The sequence below is a fragment of the Colias philodice genome, chromosome 9, assembly GCF_061535455.1.
Source record: "Colias philodice isolate Cphi_HAF_F1 chromosome 9, ilColPhil1 Martin Lab GWU primary, whole genome shotgun sequence".
Taxonomy (NCBI): domain Eukaryota; kingdom Metazoa; phylum Arthropoda; class Insecta; order Lepidoptera; family Pieridae; genus Colias; species Colias philodice.
The window spans coordinates 642864-661308 of record NC_143094.1 but is presented as its reverse complement, the minus strand read 5'-3'; the positions used below and the strand labels follow the sequence as shown (position 1 = coordinate 661308).

General features: G+C 35.7%; 3 protein-coding genes across 3 annotated transcripts; 1 reads left to right on the top strand and 2 right to left on the bottom strand.

The window, feature by feature from the left end:
* Positions 1-1536: 1536 nt before the first annotated feature.
* On the bottom strand, positions 1537-3083 carry LOC149485549 (GTP-binding protein 10 homolog). The gene has a single exon (XM_089698799.1). The coding sequence runs from the start codon at positions 2772-2774 to the stop codon at positions 1608-1610; it is 1167 nt and encodes a 388-aa protein (XP_089554925.1). The 5' UTR covers positions 2775-3083; the 3' UTR covers positions 1537-1607.
* A 663-nt stretch (positions 3084-3746) lies between these two features.
* Positions 3747-6422, bottom strand: LOC149485548 (uncharacterized). Its single transcript, XM_089698807.1, has 3 exons — positions 6340-6422; positions 4635-5003; positions 3747-4378 (listed from the first exon to the last, which is right to left on the bottom strand). The coding sequence occupies exons 1-3, from the start codon at positions 6413-6415 to the stop codon at positions 3966-3968; spliced, it is 858 nt and encodes a 285-aa protein (XP_089554933.1). The 5' UTR covers positions 6416-6422; the 3' UTR covers positions 3747-3965.
* Positions 6423-9782: 3360 nt separating this feature from the next.
* Prp19 (pre-mRNA processing factor 19) lies at positions 9783-18093 on the top strand. The gene is made up of 10 exons (XM_089698798.1): positions 9783-9951; positions 10167-10316; positions 10463-10596; positions 10950-11090; positions 11378-11560; positions 13493-13615; positions 14612-14730; positions 16008-16152; positions 16521-16699; positions 17031-18093. Exons 1-10 carry the CDS (start codon positions 9933-9935, stop codon positions 17335-17337), a joined length of 1500 nt encoding a protein of 499 aa, XP_089554924.1. The 5' UTR covers positions 9783-9932; the 3' UTR covers positions 17338-18093.
* The last annotated feature ends 352 nt before the right edge of the window (positions 18094-18445 follow it).

Below are 18445 nucleotides of genomic sequence, written 5' to 3'. Positions count from 1 at the left end.
AAGATACGTATCTATAGTCGTGGGTCCAGTGGACCCCTGTAAAGGTCAGTACCTACCTAAGGATTATCGAGCCGAACACGTCTGTCTCACAGGATACGCTCCGGCGTACTATAGGAAGGTACTGAGCAGTGGGAGGTTCTGCGGTAAGTGCCGTGGAGTAAACGAGACTTTAAAAACTCAACCTGGGTCCATTGGACCCACGACTCTAGTTAAGGGTTAAATATGGCAACAAAACTAAAAATATATTGGTAGGCAATAATAGTAATTATTAATTTGCGCATAATAAACTAAGTTAAGCGAAGATTACACTTTTTTGTTTTAAACGATGGCGCCAACACTGTATGTGCCTAAGCAATATAGTTGAAGTAGCTAAGCTTAGTTCTTACACTAATAACGCATTTCCCTTTGATTTCAGTACTATAGAATAAATATTTAATATGTATGTATCTTGAATACACATTATTAAGCGAATAATTTTATTTATATAGCTTTGAATAAGTATATTTGTTTTCCAATTACATAATGTGTTATTGTGTATAAGTTATTGGTATATTATTTTTTATTAAGTGGTTGTGATTAATGTTTTTATTTACACAAAATGTAACAGCCACGGACAATCTGCGACAACTTGATGCATAATTTTATGACTGAACAATTTTGTCTCTTTACAACTCTATAAATATATCAATGTAGAAATAAAATTTACCTGAAATGTAGCAAATATTTGTGTTATTGAATATCATGAATACTTATAATTTTAGCTATAAGACTATAAGATCAAGTTTTGTGTAATATTATAGAGGAATGCAGTTATATGTATGTTAGAATTTATAATAATTTACTTATTTGTGTAGAAATGGCGATGTAAGTACAAGATAGGCCTATCGAATGTTAATTGTATTAGCAGTTACTTGAATATTGGCAATCAACCACCAACCTAGAGATTATGTTAATACGTAAAAACATAATAGAGATGTAATTTTTATTTAGTAGACACTCTAAAAAAGACAATTTTTTGAGTATGCAACAACAAATTGTTGGTAAATCTAATTTGTTATCTAAATGTGGTCATAATAGATGTTTCATAAAATACAGTAATAATGTGTAATTCCTACAGAACAATTTGTTTTAATGTTATGCTTGTTTGAAGGATCGCGGCTCTGTGCGCCCCGGCGTGGTCAGAGGTATGGACTGTGATAGATTTGAATGTTATAGCATAAGTAGTGGTAATACAGATGTGTAGTTTTGTAAGAATCCTGTAGAACATTATTATAATAAAATAAATAATCTGTGAGAGGTGTTTTTATTTTATTTACTACATGACCAATGTATCAATTGATATTTTTAAGAATTCATACAATAATAGCCTATATCTATGAAAATCTTTGATCAATAAAAATGAAAATCGTAAAACATCTTAATTATATGATTAATTGAAGCATGCAATGTATTTCATACTAGTCCTATCAACACTTCAGAAACTATTTTAACCAGAAATTATTTTATTTATAGATCATTAAATAAAAATACGAATAATGTAAGTTTAATACAATTTATTCTATAACAATTTGTAATATTTACACACTATATTTAGCAATGGTACACATTTAAGTAACTCTAGGTCCCCTCTCCCTCACAACATCTTTATTCTTTCTGAACAATTCACTTGCATCTACTATGTCTGGATTGTTCTCTTCTGCATATTGGTCCAATCTTTTCCTGAGCAGGTTCTTCAGATCATCTATGCCCTCTCTTCTTAATGCTGATATTCCAACAATATCTTCAAATGATATGATATTTTCTGGAATTATTTCTTCAGGTATTCTCAGTCTGTTTATCACATCTTGTATATTTTGAAAAGATTCTTTTATGTCTTTAAAGATTGAATCAGCTCCTTCAATATCCATTTTATTGACAGCTAAAATTGCAGGTTTGCCTAATAGTTCAGGATCATAAAGCTCCAATTCCTTGTTAAGAAGTAAAACAGTTTCTAAACATGTTCGCTTTGCATATTTAGGACTAAGTTGGAATCCCTCCACATCAGCGATGAATAATAATAATTTTGTTCTCTCTACATGTTTAAGGAATTTATGTCCGAGTCCAATGTTGTTGTGTGCTCCCTCAATGAGACCAGGTAAGTCGGCAATAGATATCTGTCTCATGTCTTCAAATTGTATGACACCTTTGTTTGGTTTGACTGTTGTGAACGGATAGTTTGCTATTCGAGGTTTTGCTCTTGATATAGCTTTTAAAAGTGAACTTTTGCCTGCATTGGGAAAGCCAACTAAACCCACATCTGCTATTAATTTAAGGTCTAGCCGTATGTGATGAATCTGACCGAAATGACCTAAGAAATTATTTTCGGGCTTCCCACCAGGGCCGCCTCTGGCTACTATGACAGTTTGACCTTCCTCATCAATTGATCCTATAACATGGCCATCTTCACGGTAAATAGTGACACCGAGAGGCACTTCCAGCTTCACATCGGTTCCCGGTGTTCCAACAATTCTGTTTTTACGGCTATCTTCGCCGTGTCCAGCGCTTATTGTTTTGGCACGATGTTGACTCATAATTTTTCCCAAATTTGCTTCCTCCTTTCCAATACAATATACGCAACCGCCTTGCCCTCCCATTCCCCCATATTTTGGTAGGCCTGTTCCTCCAGTTCCACCTTTAACGTGAAGTCTCACTGTATCTATAAATTTAGTTCGTAGATACTTCCTAGGCTTTTTTAACTCTTTTACACTAAACAAAATCCTACTTATTAAAACCATTTTGTTATATCTGATGTTTTAGTTTCCTTACATGTGTGCTTTCACAAGAAATACAAATTACAAATAAACAAGAATTTGTCATTCGAATTTTAAGAGGTTATATTTATTGTCAATGTCATATGTTTTGACATAAAACATATATTGTGCTGTGATTGTGCTAATGTGTAATTTTTTTATACCCAAAATTAAAAGAAAATATATTTATAAAAAAACTAAATGGGACCTAACGAAAAAATTGTGGGACCTTAAAGGACCTAACGGAGACCTATCGATTAAGGTCATTTTTGACCCAAAATTCTATGGATGGGGTGCTAAAGTGTATTTTTTTTATACCCAAAATTTAAAAAAATATTAAAAAAAACTAAAGGGGACCTAACGAAAAAATTGTGGGACCTTAAAGGACCTAACGGAGACCTATCGATCAAGGTCATTTTATTTATTTATTTATTTATTTATGATAAGGTACCTTACAGCTAGTGATACAATTATTGAGATGAATAAATACTAAGCTACGCCAATTAAAAGGTACACCAATAGGTAGTAAAAATAATATACGTATGTGAACAAAGACTAGTATAAGAATTTTACAAATGATAAGAGAAAATATTTTCGACCCAAAATTCCATTGATGGGGTGCTAAGTTTGCATTGGTGAGATTATATCCAATAAAGAAATTCGGAAATCAAATCGGACCAGTAGTTCCTGAAATTAGCGCGTTCAAACAAACAAACAAACAAACAAACTCTCAGATTTATAATATTACAAATTATAAATAGTATATTAGTATAGGTACATTAATCATTATTAATTGAAACTGGGATTATTTCAGTTGTTACACATTTGAAAATGCACATTTTGTTTCAGTCAGGTAAACTTAGTTTAAATAAAGAATGATAGGCATAATATAAACAAACATTTATTGTTAAATAATAAAAATTGTCGTTTATTATAATTAGGTCATTATTCCACACATTTGTACATACCTACCTACAATTAAAGTATGATTAAAATTTTAAATGTAATAAACATTTTTAAAAGAAGATAAAAGCATAATTACGTATATATCCTATGGATATAACTACTTATTAATAAAAGATTTATGGCACACACGATTTATATCATGTCATACATAATCTAAGCGTAATCTATACACATTAAAAATCTATTAAGATGATCGATATCAAATATTAATTAAGAACACACGTGACCATTACATCTACACAAATTGTATACAATAGGTTTGCCAACTAAAAAGTTATTCCAAATAAAACCATTTTCATAATTGTCAGAAAAGCTTGTTTGAGCTGTCTTGCTTTTCTTGACTGTCGATGAAGATATCTTCGAAGTTTGCTTTCGTTTTATCCCCTTATCCGAGATATCAATTTTCGGAGTAGAACACATAAGAGGTTCTATACTATTTTGTGAATCAACTTCCGAATTAACTGATAATTCTGAAGCAGCATGACTCAATGAAGTGGGATAACCAGTGGACGTATTTTCACTAACATATTTGGATACGTCAGAAGAACGTAGGATACTTCGTTTGTTTCTCATGATATCTGGCTTTGGTACAGATTCACCATCAGATTTGTCTTCACTTGCATCTGAAACAAAGTTATCATTGATTAAAATACAGAGCATTCGAAAACATTACTATATAATAATTTATTGATAAACTTCGTGATAATAATGATTTAATTTAAAAATATCTATTGGGGTTTGCCTAACTTTATAACCTGACTTTACTGTATTATTAATTGATACTAATACACAGAGGCCGTAAGTCAAAACCAAATGCAGACATTATTAAATTTACGTAAATATTTGGACTATGGCTTTCAAATATGTGTTTTTTTGTACCTTCGGTGCTAGCAAGCTTAGGCAATTCAATAGATGGCGCTCTAGACCTAAAGGGGGAACAAGGTGCTGATATTATTTCGTCCTCACAAAGCTCTTGGTCAATGTCACGTGCATCAGAATTTTTTATACGTGATTTGTTCGTTTCTGACGTTTCCTGTTCCACTATCAGATATTCAGATTTCGGGGCATCACACGCTCTTCGATCTGCCGATATAATTTCCTTCATTTTTTTCTCTAAATCCTGATAAGTCTCTTCTGGGTCATCGACATCTTTTCTTTTAGGTACCACTTCAATATTTAGCTCTGGTAAATATTCAGTCGAGTCACTACTGCTGCGTCGCTCTCGCGATTCTGGTATGGGAGATAACCCTGAAAGTAAATGAACAATGATTTAGTTATTATACCTTTTCTTTATTTTTACGATCGCATTGTAATCATCACTATCACTATCACTACATCATCACTACATAGTATAAAACAAAGTCGCTTTCTCTGTCCCTATGTCCCTTTGTACGCTTAAATCTTTGAAACTACGCAACGGATTTTGATGCGGTTTTTTTAATAGATATAGTGATTCGAGAGGAAGGTTTATATGTATAATAACATCCATTAAATAGTGGAAAAGTACTGTTATTTTTGAGGTTTCTAATGTGATGTCGTAAATAATTAGCATTACATATTTGTTGCAAATTAAATTCTCTACAACTATAAATAATATAATAGAACTATAAATAAAAAAATTATAAGCGAAAATGTTCAGAAATTAAAGTACTCACTTCAGAGCGCTGTAAAACCTTAGCTATTGACGTAATTAAAAAATGTTGTATATAAAAGTTGTTCCTCGAAAAACAATCTACAAAAATGGTCTGATATAATTTTTTCGTAAAATGATAAAAAAAAATTATCGAAAAATATAAATAGGTCTAATTTCTGAACATTTTCGCTTATAACTTTTTTATTTATAGTTCTATGACAAAAAGTTACTGGACTAAAGTTGTAGAAAATTTAATTTGCAACAAATAATGCTAACAATGTTTTTTATCAGATAAATTGTTTAAGTGATATATCGTAAAAACCATTTCAACCACTATTTTCAAGATGGCGGCCGTGGGACAAGGGAGGCGACCCCACAGACTTGGTATTAGCTTCACAGTGACCACCCCTACACATCCAAAAAATAAAAATGCGTCCTCTAAAAAACGCAAGATTAGGCCTTAAAAAATGTAACATTTCAATGGACTATATCTCTTATGGATAACCCACAATAACTTTTTTTTGTCATTTACTTTTTACGACAAATAATGGTTAATTTTTGAAGCGATTTTAACCAATTAAATACCTTGAATACATTGTTTTTTGATATGGCCCTTTCACCGTATGATTTAAGTGAATATTTTCGAAGATATTACAGATTTAAAAATTGCGAGACGTAGCGTTTTTTTGCGGGAGGTACCGGCCGGCCTCCGGGGCCGGAAGCCGGGGCGGATCACTAGTTTATATATAAAGAATAGTTTATGAGCAAACATAAACTATGTATAAGTATCTTTTGCACATGATATCCCTCATAGAAGTGGACTTCATCACAGGGCCGTAGCTAGACGAATTTGAGGTAGGGCATCGGTTCATCATCATTATCTCCAGCAAAATTAGCCATTAGAAAAAATACAGCTTCTATTTTGATAAAATAAATACTGTCTCAACTTACTTGGTTCCTCCTCAAAATACTTTCTTGCCAAATACCACTTCTTTCGCTCCCAGTCTTCATTACTTAAGCGCAACATATTTAAATAGAGTTTTGTTTGATTGAATAATAATTAAATGAGACACCTTTTTTATCGTGTTTAAAAAAATAATCTTTAAGAGGGTAGACGTGAAATAGAAGAATTCTAATTACGATGATCTGGGATCGGGAGTTGCCATTTGAAAAAAAAAAGAAGAAGAAGAAGAATTACGATGATAATCATAGCAAAACTGTGAACACGAAATGAAATGAGATAACTAAATAAACATATTTTATTAAGTGCACAAATTTTATTTATCAACATAAAAATTCGCGATTCGCTTTGGTTCAAGTAGTCACAAAATTCATCGATTTACCTACCAATGCAAACTTAGCACCCCATCAATGGAATTTTGGGTCAAAAATGACCTTGATTGATAGATCTCTGTTAGGTCCTTTAAGGTCCCACAATTTTTTCGTTAGGTCCCCTTTAGTTTTTTTTTTTAATAATTTTTTAAATTTTGGGTGTAAAAAAATACACTTTAGCACCTCATCCATAGCAAAATTGGCGAATTTCATCAAAATCGTATTCTTTACCGTTAGAGCGTTTTCACATTATCCGATCCGATATCGGATATCGGACGCCGATAGCCGATATCCGATATCGGATACAATTTTCCCTTTCACATTGTCCGATAAAATCCTTCCGATATCATCATGAGTGTTGCCAGAAATTTTTAGAGAAAACTAAACTAAATTGCCAGTTGATAAAAAAGGTATAATTAAAGAAAATTCAAATGATAGATCATAGTTGTACATACATTAAAAATAACTACATAAAAAAAACAACTTTAAAAAAAGAAAAGTAAAATGTAAAAAAGATTTGATATTTAATTACTGCATATTATTTAGATGTGCTATTTACTAAATAGTTTTGAATTTTGATATCGGTCATTTGTATAGTTTAGGTTAACACATTATAAATTAAATAAATTTATATCAATACCTACTACAACCTTGTATTAGTTAATAGTTTTAGTAATACATATTATGTATCAGTCTACCTTTACCTACCTTTACCTTGTACCTTTCAAAATCTATTAAATGTGTTTTTAACAAGACGTACCTAGTCATTTAGTCATTTTTTCACTATATACATTTATAAAAGTTCATGTAGTACCTATGATAAATTTATTAAGTGATACAATCTTTGTTCACATTTTCTATTCTTTTTCTTATTACACTGTAAATAATATTTTCACCCGTTCAAATATATGTTTTATAATATTATGATTGTTGTAATTTCCTGTAAGTAAAGTAAAGCGTCTTGTTCACGGTCAATCCCCGACGTACGTCGGCTCAAGGCCGCGGTGCTGGATGTATCCTACTGACGATCGTGCGCGCATCAAGCATGGCTAGGGTTGCCAACTTTTATTTGAAGAAATAGAGTATATCTGATTTTAAAGGAGGTAAATAAAGAGTAAATAAATATTTTTAAAAATGTATTTTTTTGTACTTTTTGCAGTAACTAAGAATTTTTCATTATTTTTAAATGAATTATATGAATCCAAACATTCCAAATCTAAATTTATATATTTCAAGAGCTCATTTTTAATTAATTTTTAATGAAACTCGGTTTCTCTCTTCCCGCCACTTCACATTCATGACCGAAAAGACTCTTTCAGTAAATGCTAAAGTGGCGGGAACAGAGAGTATATAGCTAATCATTTTTTTTAAAACAAACAAATTCGTCAAGATATTTTTTTTAAATAAATTGCCATTTTTCTGCAGTGGACTTTTGCATAAAATCTGTGTTATTCAACAATTCGCCTTGGAGTTCTTTTAAAATAATAACTTCTGAATATAAACTGTCCATGTGTACAAGGTTGATCCAAAAGTAATGATAATTGGGATTTCCTGTGTACATAAAAATCAAAAATAACCGTTTCTTGCTTGCTCATGTACTCACTAAGTTATCACAAAAAAATCATATCAATAGGCCACGTTTCCAAGTATTTACATTAATTTCTGTTGGCAACACTAATCTGCTGTACGTCCGCGCTATTCACTGTCCATCTGCACGACGTTCGCGGTGGTGGGGGTGCTTGCTGGATGAAAAGTTGGTCGTGCACATCCAGCAAGATAATAATAATAATTATTGACGTACGTCAACGCTATTCACTGTCGTTTTGTATCGTGCATCGTGTATGACCTTGGCGGGACGTACGTCAAGATGGACCGTGAATAAGACGCTATACATAAACAACAATAGGTACAATAAACAGCACAACCACAGAGCACAACCAACATCCGAGTAGGAGGAGAAGCGAGACAGAATGATTTAAAATAAAGATGATAGACACTAATATTTTCGAAGATAGATATTTGAATTTAAGAACGCAATATATTTTTGTTCAGCCAATTGCCGTATATTTTAATACGGTAATTAAAATAGCTGCCGTATAAATCGTATTTTTAATGCCTATAAATACTTAAATGTGTGTTTTCTTAATAAAAAAAGGTTTCTTTTAATAGAAAGGATTTTAGGTTAAAGCAAAGAATTTTTTTAAAGATTTAGCGCCAAAGACACAAACTAGTGCTTTTTTGCTGTTGGTATACTGCCTTTTCGAAAATTGAGTTGGCAACACTGAACATTATCGTCCGATAGCTCACGGGCATATCGGTGTCGGCTCCGATATCCGATATCGGATCGGACAATGTGAAAGACAGGTACATATTTCATACATTTTACTTCCCTCCGATATCGGATATCGGCTATCGGCTTCCGATATCCGATATCGGATCGGATAATGTGAAAACGCTCTTAGGTCCGTATAGGTCCATCATTTAATTTATTAAATTATTTATTTTATTAAAATTCACTACTTGACACAAAATTCCATTGATGGGGTGCTAAGTTTGCATTGGTGTCAAACATGCTAGAATTCTAGAATTTAGGTGTGCTAGATGTCGAGATAATTTAGATAAATCACCATTGATAGCATATTGATAGAAATGAATGCAAATATGAAATCTCAAATCAACGTCATAATATCAGCTTATTAAGGTCATGCCTAGTTTCCTTAAACATCTATGATACGTAAGGGCGTATTCAGAAAGAAAGCTTGAAACTTATAAGCGCTTATCGGCGCTTGTCATGTTCATATATTTTCCTGTCAGTGCTGGTAACCCGCGCAGGAAAATATATGAACATGACAAGCGCCGATAAGCGCTTATAAGTTTCAAGCTTTCTTTCTGAATACGCCCTAAGCGTATCAATGTGTTACACAGTGTTATAATATTTTCTATATATTATATATAATGTGTTTGAATTTTTTCCTCGTTCATCAAAAAATTCGAGCGTATTCTAGCAAGTTTTTGAACGTTACAAAGCGAATCGTGAAATGAAATGTCAAACATGTGTCAAAACTCAAACTATGAAAGTAAAGTAGCTTGCAAGATAGTGTTTTGTCCTAGTTTTATAAATATAATTTTCATATAAATTGTGGGAAAACACTTTTAGAAGGATTTTATTAATGTTCCTTCTGTGACTAAATCGAAAACAATCGTGATATAAAATGGCTTTGTACTGTGCAAGTAAGTGTTCGAAACGGCAAATAACTTAAGCGCACCGGTTGCCACCAAAAGCATTTTTATTTGAAGCATTTTTATGATATATTTACCAGAGTAAAAATACTATTGTTCATAAATTTTACGATAATTCGTGAAATCAAGTGTTAAAGAAAAGAAAAATATGAGTCAAGCTATATAAAAATTCACGTTCAACTTCTAACCTAATTTGTTTGTTGTAGTATCAAACGAAGTACCAGAAGTGCCCGTGGTGTCACCTTCCTCAGGAGCGGTGTTCGAGAAACGTATTATTGAGAAATATATAATAGAAAATGGGGTAGATCCAATCAGTGGAAAAGAATTAAGGGTGGAAGATCTTATTGAAATTAAGAGTAAGTTGATAGGGAAACTAGGGAAACTTGCTAGTCAACAGTTCGCTGTTTTTTTAAATAATTTGAAAAACATTGAGTTTTTTGTGTACTCACATGTAGTTACTTTGCTTATTCTATGTAAAATCATATAAAACAAAATGTTGCAGCTCCCCCAATAGTGAAGCCAAAGCCCCCAAGTGCCACATCCATTCCGGCTACTCTGAAGAGCATGCAGGACGAATGGGATGCGCTAATGCTGCACACATTCACACAGAGACAGCAGTTGCAGACTGCCAGACAGGTAAACTTGCATTTATTATATTTGGTTGCTGGAATTGTTAGTACAATAATATTTTCAAACAATAAAAATTGATTGAGTCTGAAATTGTCAGGAAATTCAAAACATAAAAATAAATAGTAGGTTTGTATGATAATGGATGTTCTTGTGTTTATTTTAAGAGAAGTTATATTCCGTTAAAACAGTTTTTAAGCTTTAAAATTATGCATAATATTCAATTTTTAAATAATTCAATGAAATTATTTTTCTCAAAATAGATTGTGATTATGCCTGTTTTAATTTGATGTAAAATGAATGGTATGAAATAAAAACTTAATTTATTCTCCTATAAATGGGATACTTTAAAACATTAACAGGAACTAAGTCACGCATTGTATCAACACGACGCTGCATGTCGTGTGATCGCGCGTCTAACGAAGGAGGTGACGGCCGCCAGAGAAGCCCTCGCTACACTGAAGCCCCAAGCTGGTATTGTTGCACCACAACCTGCACATGCGGTAAGGAGATAAGGGATATAGTGATGAAATGTGTTAATCAACCTAGTTAGCAATATCGTATTGATGCATATTGTTAAGCTACAATGTGTTATTTTTTTTCATTTACAATAATTGATAACAGTTAGAATTTATATGCAATCAGCTGACTCAAATCCTGATGACCTTTTACTCTATATTCATTAAACCATTTATTTGCGATGTGTGATTTTAGTTAACTAAATTTTCACAAAACTAATATATTATAATAATTCACTTTCCTTAAATTAATGATAAACTTTTGTACCCAGGCGGAGGCAGCAGCGGGCAGCGGTGGCGCAGTCCCCATCGGCATGTCAGCGGAGGTGGTGTCCCGGCTGCAGGAGCGCGCCACGGCGCTGACGCAGGAGCGCAAGCGGCGCGGCCGCACCGTGCCCGAGGGCCTGCAGCCGCCCGAGCAGATCCGCGCCTTCCTCACGCTCGCCTCGCACCCTGTGAGTGGGATTCTATTCTATTTCTTCCAAGGGTGGCAATGTCACGTTGGGAAAATAATACATGCTTGAGAAATTAACATTAATATACATACGTCGATCAAAATGCATATATACCTAAAACAATAAGAGACAAACACTATGTAAAGATACACAACATAAAAATTTATGTGAGCTAGCCACTACATTCTCAAAGTCCTATCAAAGAATCACATGAGTCCAAAAGTGCTGCGAAAGCTCTTCACGTGAGTGCAGCTGCGAAAGCTCTTCACGTGAGTGCAGCTGCGAAAGCTCTTCACGTTAGTCCAAAAGCTGGGAAAGCTCTTCACGTGAGTGCAGCTGCGAAAGCTCTTCACGTGAGTCCAAAAGCTGTGAAAGCTCTTCACGTGAGTGCAGCTGCGCAAGCTCTTCACGTGAGTGCAGCTGCGAAAGCTCTTCACGTGAGTGCAGCTGCGAAAGCTCTTCACGTGAGCCCAAAAGCTGTGAAAGCTCTTCACGTGAGTGCAGCTGCGCAAGCTCTTCACGTGAGTGCAGCTGCGAAAGCTCTTCACGTGAGTGCAGCTGCGAAAGCTCTTCACGTGAGTGCAGCTGCGAAAGCTCTTCACGTGAGTGCAGCTGCGAAAGCTCTTCACGTGAGTGCAGCTGCGAAAGCTCTTCACGTGAGTGCAGCTGCGAAAGCTCTTCACGTGAGTGCAGCTGCGAAAGCTCTTCACGTGAGTGCAGCTGCGAAAGCTCTTCACGTGAGTGCAGCTGCGAAAGCTCTTCACGTGAGTGCAGCTGCGAAAGCTCTTCACGTGAGTGCAGCTGCGAAAGCTCTTCACGTGAGTGCAGCTGCGAAAGCTCTTCACGTGAGTGCAGCTGCGAAAGCTCTTCACGTGAGTGCAGCTGCGAAAGCTCTTCACGTGAGTGCAGCTGCGAAAGCTCTTCACGTGAGTGCAGCTGCGAAAGCTCTTCACGTGAGTGCAGCTGCGAAAGCTCTTCACGTGAGTGCAGCTGCGAAAGCTCTTCACGTGAGTGCAGCTGCGAAAGCTCTTCACGTGAGTGCAGCTGCGAAAGCTCTTCACGTGAGTGCAGCTGCGAAAGCTCTTCACGTGAGTGCAGCTGCGAAAGCTCTTCACGTGAGCGCAGCTGCAAAAGCTCTTCACGTGAGTGCAGCTGCGAAAGCTCTTCACGTGAGTGCAGCTGCGAAAGCTCTTCACGTGAGCCCAAAAGCTGTGAAAGCTCTTCACGTGAGTGCAGCTGCGCAAGCTCTTCACGTGAGTGCAGCTGCGAAAGCTCTTCACGTGAGTGCAGCTGCGAAAGCTCTTCACGTGAGTGCAGCTGCGAAAGCTCTTCACGTGAGTGCAGCTGCGAAAGCTCTTCACGTGAGTGCAGCTGCGAAAGCTCTTCACGTGAGTGCAGCTGCGAAAGCTCTTCACGTGAGTGCAGCTGCGAAAGCTCTTCACGTGAGTGCAGCTGCGAAAGCTCTTCACGTGAGTGCAGCTGCGAAAGCTCTTCACGTGAGTGCAGCTGCGAAAGCTCTTCACGTGAGTGCAGCTGCGAAAGCTCTTCACGTGAGTGCAGCTGCGAAAGCTCTTCACGTGAGTGCAGCTGCGAAAGCTCTTCACGTGAGTGCAGCTGCGAAAGCTCTTCACGTGAGTGCAGCTGCGAAAGCTCTTCACGTGAGTGCAGCTGCGAAAGCTCTTCACGTGAGTGCAGCTGCGAAAGCTCTTCACGTGAGTGCAGCTGCGAAAGCTCTTCACGTGAGTGCAGCTGCGAAAGCTCTTCACGTGAGTGCAGCTGCGAAAGCTCTTCACGTGAGTGCAGCTGTGAAAGATCGTGCGCGTGCACTCACACACATTTTATATTATTTAACATATTTCATTATTTTTCAACATGAGTGAAAATTAACGATATAACATTTTTGTAAATTTATGATATAATGATCACTTGCAGGGTCTCCATTCGGCCAGTGTGCCCGGTATCCTCTCGCTGGACATCAACCCGTCGGACCACAGCCGCTTGTTGACTGGTGGAAACGACCGCAACGCTACCGTCTTCAACAAGGATACTGAACAGGTACAATAGGATACCTATTTTTAACACCTTTTTTTAATGTATAATAATATGTATCATCAGCAAAGTAATTAAAAAGAAATGGACCTAATTGAGACCCTTGAGGTACACCAGATGCATTTTATGGGGTGAAGCATCAAAAGCATCAGTAATGACATAGAATGAACAACCACTTAATTACGAATTTATCATTCATTCGTTCATTCCATAGAAATCTAAATAACAAGACACATAGAAGTGCTTTATTGTCATAATTCGTATGAAAACCGCTGTCGCCAAAATCAACACATTCAAACCGAAAGCTAAACAGTACACACAAGTAAACTATGCCTTTTATTGGACAGCTCGATTTTAGTGAAAACTAACTTAACTATTAAATTAAGCTTTTGAATATGTATCCTAACGCACGAATTTACGGTTTATTTTAGAATAACATCCCTAAGTATATGAGACTTTTTGCTCCAATACGAACAAACGTGATAATAAGAATGGTAGACTGTGTCATTCATTGTTATTTCGATTACTATGGTGACACTCGTAATACTTGTAAATATTCTATAATTTTAAGGAAAAACGGCATTATTTCTAAAAAAAAATATTTTCCGATGAAATATTATTCCTTTATAAGTATAATTACAACTTGTGGAAGAATTTCCGCAATGGGAATTGCTGAAACACACCATGTATACACTCATACGTCTCCAGAGCAACTGAACAGTGACGAATGCAACTGGTGATGTGCAAATCACCTGAGTGGCGACAAGGTCACGCACGCTTACGACTTCTAGTGTCTTGTTATTTAGATTTCTATGGTTCATTCCTATTTAATTTTTGCAACAGGATATGATGTGGAACTCTGTCAAAAGCCTTACTGAAATCTGTGTTAAAAGTGTCGACTTGTTTATTAATTGAATCCAGTGTGTTCAGAAAACGCTGTTAATTAGTCATAGTAAAATTTAGTATATAATTGAAATTGAAAAAAATTTTAACTGTGCGCAGGTGGTGGCGATCCTTAAGGGTCACACAAAGAAGGTGACGCGCGTCATCTATCACCCTGATGAAGACACCGTCGTCACCGCGTCGCCCGACCACACCATACGCGTGTGGAACGTGCCCACGTGAGTCATAATCACTAATTATTGTGTTAATTTTAGTATTTCGCTCCACACCGCACAGACTTAGGGCTGCCACGAGAAATCTTTTCTTTTTATTACTATGATATTCTCACGTTTTATTTCTACACACTATCGTTATTTTATGTATTATCTTATTTATATTTTTATTTTATTCATATCACTTTTATGTATTTGTTTTTTCTTTAATCATATTTTCTATATTTTATTTCTATTATATACACAAATATTATTATTTCATACTATCTACATATTATAATAATTTATGTTTGGTACGCTGAACTTCCTCGAACGGGTCTTGGCAGAATACCAGCGTCATGGTTCAAAGAACTATGGCATTGTGCTGAGCCAAGACCTTTTCAGGGAATATTGCTTTTTATTTTTATTTTTTTATATGTCAATGTAATTTTAGTTTTTAAGTAAGTAAGTATTTTTAAATTGTTTAGTCTTAAGAATTAATAATTTCCTGAATAAATGATAAATAAATAAATAAATAAATAATTTTTGTGTTTGTAGTTACTGTTTTGATGGAACTATGTCTAAACATTTTTTTTTAATAATAAACGTGCCCATGTGAGTTACTTTTACTAATTGTGTACATTTTGTTTTGTTTTCTTCGTTTTAGTATTTGAAGTGTTTCTTGATAAAAACTATTTGTAAATTTTCTGTTTTCGTAAGAAAAGTTTCACGACTTATGTCTTATGTATCAGAATAGACGCAGATTCGAATCGTGCCTCGCGATCTTTCTTTAAAAATTACTGATAGTTACCAAGAGCGATAGCTTATGTAAAACTCTATGACATATTTTATACCCAATTTTATTATTTATCTCATACGCTTGGCACATGCCGTTTTGCTCGATTATCTACCATCTTGTTTACGTATAATCAATTGTGATCGATAATTTCGTGTTCAGTACCATGAGTTGACATAGTTAAATGGTCTGACGTAACTACAATAGTAAACGTGAATAGTTCTTAACTTTCACAAGATTATTTACCGTGAATGACGTATTTATCGTCGAATAGTTATAAACTATGACATATATCAAATTTAAAACACATGGTGCAAAAATTGTATGGTTACTACAGCGAGTGTAGTATAGTTTACTATACGTTATCTACTGTAGTATCTATTGCACCTCATGGTAGGCTTTTTAGTTCCGCTACGGCACGCTAGGGGCGCTCTACGAAATTTTATACAAACCGCTTACTACAATCGCTAGCGAGTATCGTGTGCGTGAACTCACGGTGGAGCTACAGTTCGCAGACGGTGGCGCTGCTGCGGCTGCACGAGGGCGCGGTGACGGGGCTGTCGCTGCACCCGACGGGCGACTACGTGCTGTCCACCTCCATCGACCAGAGCTGGGCCTTCTCCGACATACGCACCGGCGCGCTGCTCACCAAGGTAACCGACACGTTTATTTATTGAAGTGAAACTTCTTAATCGGGGTTGGAAAAAAATTAAGTGTAACATTTTTTCGTTACGCGTGACATTTTTCGGTTACGCGCCATCTTTTTCTTATCCCTACCACGCGTGATTTGATATATTTCTGTAACTAGCTGCTCCGCGCGGTTTCACCCCCGTGGCTCCACCCCTGTTGGTCGTAGCGTGATGATATATAGCCTATAACCTTCCTCGATAAATGGGCTATCTAACATCGAAAGAATTTTTCAAATCGGACCAAAAGTTCCCGAGATTAGCGCGTTCAAACAAACAAACAAACTCTTCAGCTTTTAATATTAGTATAGATTATAACATATATCTAATCACAGGTTAGCGACTCGTCCGGCATCAGTCTAACAACAGCGCAGTTCCACCCGGACGGGCTGATCTTCGGCACGGGCACGGAGAACTCGCAGGTGAAGATCTGGGACCTGAAGGAGCAGAGCAACGTGGCCAACTTCCCGGGCCACGTGGGACCCGTCACGTCTATATCGTTCTCGGAGAACGGGTGAGTGGAATTCATGGGATGCGCAAGCGCATGGGTTAGGCAAAATTCCATAGTAAAACAACTATTGAGATGAAAATTATGTCAAGCCTTTATTTTTTCTTTTTTAACAAAATGCACGCAAAAACGTATCGAAAGAGCAATGCATTGGACTATTAGAGGATATAGTGGACAATTTATTTAAAAATATATTATTAACGTTTAGAGATATCAAGTCATCTGTGTAACATTAATGTGGCAATGTGTCAAGAACTGAAGTGGATTTTTATAGGAGTTTTCGACATTTTTTTACCCATAAATAAGGTAAATTAACACATCCAACTATCACCCACAGGTACTATTTAGCCACGGCCGCTGAAGACGCGTGCGTGAAGCTCTGGGACTTGCGTAAACTGAAGAACTTCAAAACCATCCAACTCGAAGAAGGCTACGCGATCAAGGAACTCTGCTTCGACCAGAGTGGCACATACCTGGCTGTAGCCGGTTCTGATGTGAGGGTCTACCTGTGCCGGCAATGGCAGGAGCTCAAGGTCTTCAACGACCATACAGCATCAGCGACTGGGGTCAGATTTGGCAAGAACGCGCAGTACATAGCATCAACAAGCATGGATAGGACGCTCAAACTGTATGGTATCGAGTAGGGTAGGATAGAATAGGTAGATAGGCACGTTTTTGGTAAACATTGACGTACGAATTACAACTAGACTCGCTATGATGCTTTAAATAATATTGTCCGTACCGAAACTCTGCCTACATATCTATAAGGCAGAGTTTTATCTGATGAGCGTATACAATGAAATTTGAACGTTATTGCCACGAAATAAGGTGATAATTTGAATGTATGTTTAATAGGCGATTGAGAGTCTTATTGTTTATAGTACGTCAATGTTGGCGATGTCGTTTTTTTTTTCAGTTTGAAAACTGCCCGCTTACTTATAAATTTCTCAATGTAAGGTCATCCTTTTTTGTATCTTTCTTACAAGGGTCGAATCATTTGTGTGATAGAAGCAGAACTATTGATTGTCAATGTTATATTGTTTTTATAAGTAAGTGGGTTCGTTAGATTTAATGTCAGATTATATCGTGATTTTAAGTAATTGTAATAAATGAATTGTTTAGGTATTCATTTGTATTTTATTTCAAAATTTTCACTAATAAATTGTTTTTGTGTAAGAGATTGAACTGTGCACTACATTTTGTGCAACATACTGATATTTACAGCTACAAATATTAAGTTTAATTAAGTGTAATTAATATTTAATTATAGTTAATACTTTTGTACGAAAGTCTGGGCGTGAGATGATTGATGCTAATGACAGATTCAATAACAACTAGCATAAGTACATACAACTCTATTGTTAAAATAGTTTATGCAAATAAATTGAGTGACCATATGATACAGTCGTTTTATTATACATACCCTTATAATATCAGATACAACATACAATGTACCTTACAAATGACACGTCAATGAAATGAAATATACAAAAGGTTAGTACGTCAGCACGTAAATTTACGAAACATAGGTATGCACATAGGTATACCGCCAACTAATCGGCATACAAATATTGAGACAGGATATTTATTTATTATTGATGTAATTATTATAGTCTACGTTGAAGACCTATTTTTTTTTAAGTATTTTTCGTAATGCCTATGCATTTCCGATAATAAATAAAAGTTAGTTTGGTCTAAACTCTAAATAAATATTTCGCGGAGCAAGTAATTTGGTTTGACATAGGGAACTAC

Coding starts and splice junctions, on each gene's coding strand:
- LOC149485549 (XM_089698799.1), bottom strand. CDS start 2,774: ATGGTTTTAATAAGTAGGATTTTGTTTAGTGTAAAAGAGTTAAAAAAG.
- LOC149485548 (XM_089698807.1), bottom strand. CDS start 6,415: ATGTTGCGCTTAAGTAATGAAGACTGGGAGCGAAAGAAGTGGTATTTG. Junction 5,004..6,339: donor GTATTTTGAGGAGGAACCAA/GTAAGTTGAGAC, acceptor ATTTACTTTCAG/GGTTATCTCCCATACCAGAA. Junction 4,379..4,634: donor TAAGCTTGCTAGCACCGAAG/GTACAAAAAAAC, acceptor ACTTTGTTTCAG/ATGCAAGTGAAGACAAATCT.
- Prp19 (XM_089698798.1), top strand. Junction 10,317..10,462: donor AGATCTTATTGAAATTAAGA/GTAAGTTGATAG, acceptor AAAATGTTGCAG/CTCCCCCAATAGTGAAGCCA. Junction 10,597..10,949: donor AGTTGCAGACTGCCAGACAG/GTAAACTTGCAT, acceptor AAACATTAACAG/GAACTAAGTCACGCATTGTA.